General features: G+C 41.2%; 1 protein-coding gene across 1 annotated transcript in view; it reads left to right on the top strand.

The window, feature by feature from the left end:
- Positions 1-8: 8 nt before the first annotated feature.
- Positions 9-6,455, top strand: part of Rap2a (RAP2A, member of RAS oncogene family) — a 60,819-nt gene continuing 54,372 nt past the window's right edge. The window contains exon 1 of the mRNA XM_004631196.2: positions 9-408. Within this exon, the coding sequence (XP_004631253.1) occupies positions 95-408 (314 nt within the window). The 5' untranslated portion in view covers positions 9-94. The remainder of the gene's footprint in view (positions 409-6,455) is intronic.

Raw genomic sequence — 6,455 nt, 5'->3', positions numbered from 1 at the left:
CGCCGGCGCCCGGGGGCCCGTGAGCAGGGGCGCGCAGGTCCGGGCGGCGCGGCGGGCGCAGGTCTATGTCGCGGGCGGCGGCGGCGGAGGGACGATGCGCGAGTACAAAGTGGTGGTGCTGGGCTCGGGCGGGGTGGGCAAATCCGCCCTGACCGTGCAGTTCGTGACCGGCACCTTCATCGAGAAATACGACCCCACCATCGAAGACTTCTACCGCAAGGAGATCGAGGTGGACTCGTCGCCGTCGGTGCTGGAGATCCTGGACACGGCGGGCACCGAGCAGTTCGCGTCCATGCGGGACCTGTACATCAAGAACGGCCAGGGCTTCATCCTCGTCTACAGCCTGGTCAACCAGCAGAGCTTCCAGGACATCAAGCCCATGCGCGACCAGATCATCCGCGTGAAGCGGTGAGCGGGCCGGGCGGCGGGCCGGGCGGGGAGCTGTCTAGGGAGAGGCCCGGCTCCGGGCTCCATCCTCCTCGTCCTCCTTCTTCCTCCTCCTTCTCGTCCTCCTTCTCCTCCTCCTCCTCCTCTTCTTCCTCCCCAGTCGCAAATCGGAGCGCTTTGTTTCACAACTAAAAAATTTGGCATCCCGCGAACCCGCACAGCACGGCCCTTTGTCTCTTGGATATCATTAGTGGCGCTGGTACAGATCCCCGAAAGAAACAAAGTTTAAAACTTGCGGGGGGGAGGAGGGGCGCGGAGGTGTGTGCGGGGCAAAGGCGGCTGGGCGAGGCTGGGCGAGGCTTGCCGGGACGAACACGCGCAAATCCACCTTTGCAGCGTTTGACAGCAAACGCTGCACACACGGATCCTGCTGGTACAGTCAGCTCGACTGGAGTGAGACTGGTCTTGTCTCAGAAGAGACTTCAGTGCTGTCAGGGTGTTCTGCAAAACTTTAGAGACTGATTATCAAATTATTTGAAGACAGAACAGCTCAGTGGGTTGAGAGAAGGTTAGTGTATAGGCGTAGATGTGCCATTCATACTGAGCACTAGGCTTAACTTTTTCCTTTAACCACTTTCCCCTCCTCATCCACCCAAAAAGGGCATTCCTGGAAATAAAACAAGTTTCTTCAAAGGTTTGACTCAAGTATAAACGAAATTTAAACTTAATGCAATTTAAGTTCTTTCCTGATAAACCCTTGTGCAATATGCATTTTGGAAATAATGGCTGACAGCTTAAATGGTGTGTTTGGTTGTGTTCTCTTAAATTGATGGAGTTTATTTTTCACTCTAATTTTAAGCTTTGAAATGTAAATGCTAATGTTTAGGTAGGTTGGGTTTTTTTTTGTTTGTTTGTTTGTTTTCCCTAGTTATTCTTTAATTTCCAGGACTGTTTTATCAGGTCATTCATTATTGGTTGACACTGCTAACATTGTGTCATTTTTGTTTTCCTGTTTTATTCAACCTAGATCCCTAAATTGGAAGACAGTTACTTGTATATTGTAGGTAATGCACATCATGGGTCAGTTTGAGTCTACCAGTTTCAAAGAGCTCTGATCAAGTCCGTTCTACTCAGGAGGTGCTAAATATTTTGTTATAAGCACTGAGTTTTTAATGCAGCCTACAAAAATGGAAGAAAGGCCCTCTCCCTTCTTCCCCACCCCATCTAATTGAGTATGCCTTTAATTAGCTGAACTACAAGTTTATGTTACTTCTTGTATTAAATTGCGAATTAAAATACACCAAATACATTAATGATCACTGCTCTGTTCTCCAGTGTGTGACTGATAGCTTTTTATTTTCCTGGTCTTCTTTTCTTAAAGGCGTTTTGCAGGTGAGAGATGAACAATTTTGACCGTTGAATTTAGTATATCTGTAAATGACACTTAGGAGGCTACGTTTAGGTGACTCAAATTCTTAATTGTTAGCCCCTTCTCCAGTACTTCTCAATTAAAAAGAAAGCGAACATAGCCACATGGCAGTTTTAGGCCAAATAATCTCAGTAAATGTTCCAGCTGTTCCACTTCACATTTGAACCCATACATATAAAAATGTAGAGATGCGTGCATACACTGCTAGAAGCCCCAGATGACAGTGGGCCACATAATTTTATAGTTTCTCTTTCTTTCTTTCTTTCTTTCTTTCTTTCTTTCTTTCTTTCTTTCTTTCTTCTTTCTTCTTCTCTTTCTTCTTTCTTCTTCTTTCTTCTTCTTTCTTCTTTCTTCTTCTTCTTCTTTTTTTTTTTTTTTTTTTGAGACAAGGTCTCTCAATCTGTAGTTTGGGCTCCCTATGAACTCACTATGTAGTCCAAGCTGGTGTCAAACTCACAGCAGCCCTCCTGCCTTAGCCTCTTGAGGGATTATAGGTGTCCATCACCACACCCAGCAATTTTGTAGTTTCTTATAAAATAGTGAAGGTTGCTTTTCTTACTAATAGTACTTTTCTTAGACTACAGGGTTTGCCAGTGTACTGGTAATACACTTTGTTTGCACAATGACCCAGGAAACAAAAATAAGGTAAAATTCTGCTTACACGGTACCATTTTACTCAGTCTCAGTTCTTGATCTTGATTATTCAATTAGAGTTCAAAACTCTTTCAGTGCAGTCCAATGATTATATACATAAGAAACACTAGCGCCCTTCTGTGCCTCACTGTAGTCTCAGCTGACTTCTCAGTCTATAGTATTATTCACAATTTAGATCTAAAGGGAAAGAGGATTAGTGATAGATTACATCTATTACAGTGTCATATATGTGTAAGCCATATAGTATTATGGTAGATGTGAGTTCTTTAATTCCTCACACTTAAAAATGAAACATGATTTTCAAATGAGTAAATTTTCTCCACTTTTGAGGACCAGTTTTTAAAGGAACCAGTTGGTGTACAAGGTATTCAGGAGTTGTTTCCTGTCTTTTGTCCTTTGTATGCCAGTTGGCTGCTTTACCTATTTTATACAATAGTTGTTGAGGAGATTTAATATTACCATACTAGATAATCCCAAAGCTCAGAAAAATTTGGTTTTATCTTACCCAAGACCATCACTGATGTCAAAGAGCTTTAAACCAGAATCTGTTTACATTCATGTGCTCAGTTTGTCTTTCAGCTTGGTATCTACTGGTGCATTTAGTATGAAGTTTTTCATCCAGGTCAGCAGTGTTCAGCAGAAATGTAGTGGGAGCCAAATAGGTAGTTGAAAAGTTTGTAGTAACTGATTTAAAAAGTATAAACAGGTAAATTTAATATTATCAATACAGTTAAGCCACAGTAGCCAAAACATTGTCATTTTGACATGCTACCATTATTCAAAGTTATCAATAAGGTATTGTACATATATTGTCTTTGAAATCTGGTATGTGTTACTTAGAGTACATCTTGATCAAACTAGCCACTGTTTACGTGTTTGTTTGTCACAGATAGTTTTGCTGTCACCAAACTGGACAGCAGAGGTTAAGGTATGTATAGCTTTTGGAATTGTTTATTTCCATGAGCCTCAGTTTCCTTATCTGTAAAATATGATATTTTCCTTATTTTATGCATCTTTCAAGCTCATTGGATTTAAATTAGATGATGGGTATGAAAATGCCCAACACAGCGCCTGGTAGCTGGTCATCCTCACGTCTCCAGGTTTGGCCATTGACAGAACTGAAACTTCAGAGGAAGTAACTTCTTGTGGTAATAGTGTTTTGATACCCAAACCTTGACTAGGCAGAGTAAGACTAAAAATCAGTTACAATTCAAACAATCTTTGGAAGATACTTTGTTGGTGTTCCCTTAAAATGTTTTTTTCCTTTGTAAGAAATCTGTCTTAAAGGCAAGAAACTTTTAGTGCTAACCCACAGTCAAATGATAAAATGAAGCTTTCCACCGGATTGTTATAATTTGGAATGTTTTCTCTTTTGCTTTTTAAAAATATGAAATTGGACCATAATCCTGTAAGTGTTTATAGATACACACACACACACACACACACACACACACACACACACACCACTTGTTGAAGCCTAGTGGGCCAACTGAAAATGGTTACAGTGTAAATTCATAGGATTTCCTTAATTTGACTTTGGGTGAGAACTGACTCTCTCTCACTGTCTCTCTCTCTCTCTCCCTCTCTCTCTCTCTCTCTCTCTCTCTCTCTCTCTCTCTCACACACACACACACACACACACACACACACACACAGTGATAGAGCTACGGGATATGCTCCAGTTCTACATAGAAATTCTAAAGCTAGAATTCTTCTGCCTTCATAATTGCTTCTCAGCCGTAGTCCTGACTTGAGTGTCCTGGCACGCTGCTCCAGGCCCCCTTGTTCTTAGGATAAAGCCCAGGAACCTTCAGCATGACCTTGTCCCTCCCTGGTGTGCAGCTGCACCTCCTGCAGCCCTCCTGTTATACTCCCAGCACCCTGGCCTTCGTTTAATTCCCTGAACCATCCTTTCTCTGGGCTCTCCTGCCTGTAGAAATCTCCCACCTTTGAGCAGAGTTAATTTCCACGCACTCTTTTACCCTGCTCAAAAGATTTTCTTCCCGCTTGAGGAAGCTTCTACCTGAGTTAGCTTCTGTCTTTCCACATAGAATGATTTCATGCCTCCCCCTTCTCTCAGCTCTGCAGGCTTTCCACCCCAGTGCACTTTGCCCTTTCTCTTTTCTTTGTAGCAGTCATCAATATTTACTTGTCTGATTTATGTGAAAACTGTCTTTTTCACTAAATTTTAAGTTCATGTGGCTAGCACAGCTTCTGGCTTATAGGAGATGATCAGAATGTATCCAGATAAGGAATGTTCAGACAGAAAAATACTTGTGTTGTCCTTAAGTCTGTTTCCCCAAACATTTTAGTGTTACGGGTGGAAGGGAAGGTTTTTCAGAGTTGATTTCGCAGATGGAGGACAGAGTCTTCCTTCAGTGCTATCTTTCTGTGAAAATACGTCTAGTTGGGTTAACAAGGGATGAGGTAAAGTTTAACATAAACCTCAAAGAATCGGAGCATGATGTCTTCCAGATGGAGGAAATGGCATGGGAAGTGCTTAGAATGTGGTCTTCTTGAATGTTAAGTAAACCATATTGACTATACTAGGAACTTACATAGTAGTGTGAGGGCAGGTAAGGTGAAAAAATTTAAAGCTAACTTAACAGCTATAAATATTATGATAATCCAGAATCCCTATAAAGTACAAAGATTCTCAATTAGGATGGTGCCTATAAAAATAGACAGGGAAGATATGAGTTTTGTTGTAAAAAATTAATCATAGGGGCCGGGGAGATGGCTCAGTAGAATAAGTGCTTCCCTGGCAAGCGCAAGGGTCTGAGTTCAATCCCTGGTTCCACCCCCCCCCCAAAAAAAAAAAAAAACAGTGGAAGAGGAAAAGATCAAAAGTAACCTTGACATTTTAAATATAAGTGACTAGGATTATGGAGGAATTTCTGGGAAGATTATTTTAGTTTGGGAGATAGCAATCATACAGATAGCTGTGCCTAAAGAGTAATTAGAATATTTGAATAAAGCCTCAAAGGTCAGGTTATGTAGGCATATAACGACTTACGATCATCTGTGTAGTTTAAAGCGAGAGAGTATGTAGAGTAGAAAGAATAGATATGGCTAGGAATAGAAATTAGAAATGAATGAATATAACCGAGGATAGAGCTTGAGAGTTGTAGGGTAAACGGTGGAGACTTGATACATTACACCCCACTAGACGGTATGAAGTGTTTTAGGACTGGGGGAAAGATATTGATTGTACTATGCAAAAGTTTTTGCTCTTTAAACATTATTAATATTTTCATAGCATTTAGAATTTTTTTTTTTCTTTTTTTAGTGGAACCAGGGCTTGAACTCAGACCCTTGCACTTGCCAGGGAAGTGCTTATTCCACTGAGTACTCAGGCCCTTGCACTTGCCAGGAAAGTGCTTATTCCACAGAGCCATCTCCCCGGCCCCTTTTCATAGCATTTAAGTGACCAGCTGATAGCCTTTTTCTCCTCACAGTAAGTAGCAATTAAAATCTACTGTAAAACAGAAGCACAATTGCCAACTGATTATTTGGCCTGTGACCAATTGATAATGTAGAACTGAAACCAGAGAATATATTAAACTATGTCTGTCCCAAGTGAGTGCAATTTATGAAGTTCTACTTTCCCAGCAACTGGAGATATCTCCTGACCCAGTAACCAAAATTTAATCCAAAGCTAGCCCTCCAAGATACAGACCTTACAAGCCATAAATCACTTTTTAAAGATTAATAAGTACATATCATGAAAAATTGATGACTAAATCCTATCAATCAAACAAAGAATTAGAGTATGGAGAAGAGGACTACTGGTAATAGCTACACCATTTAAATATATATAAAACTAAGGTTTAAAAACTGAGACTAGTGTTACAAAATAGAATATTAGCATTTAAAAAACTGCTGATAGTGTAGAACTATGTAGCTGATACGTTTAAGAAAGGGAAATCATAGGGGCCGGGGAGATGGCTCAGTGGAATAAGCACTCCCCTGGCAAGCGCAAGGG

Source organism: Octodon degus, unplaced genomic scaffold (assembly GCF_000260255.1).
Source record: "Octodon degus isolate 3935 unplaced genomic scaffold, OctDeg1.0 scaffold00039, whole genome shotgun sequence".
In the NCBI taxonomy this organism is placed as follows: domain Eukaryota; kingdom Metazoa; phylum Chordata; class Mammalia; order Rodentia; family Octodontidae; genus Octodon; species Octodon degus.
The sequence above is the reverse complement of the archived record's forward strand: the minus strand, read 5'-3'. Positions and strand labels throughout refer to the sequence as shown.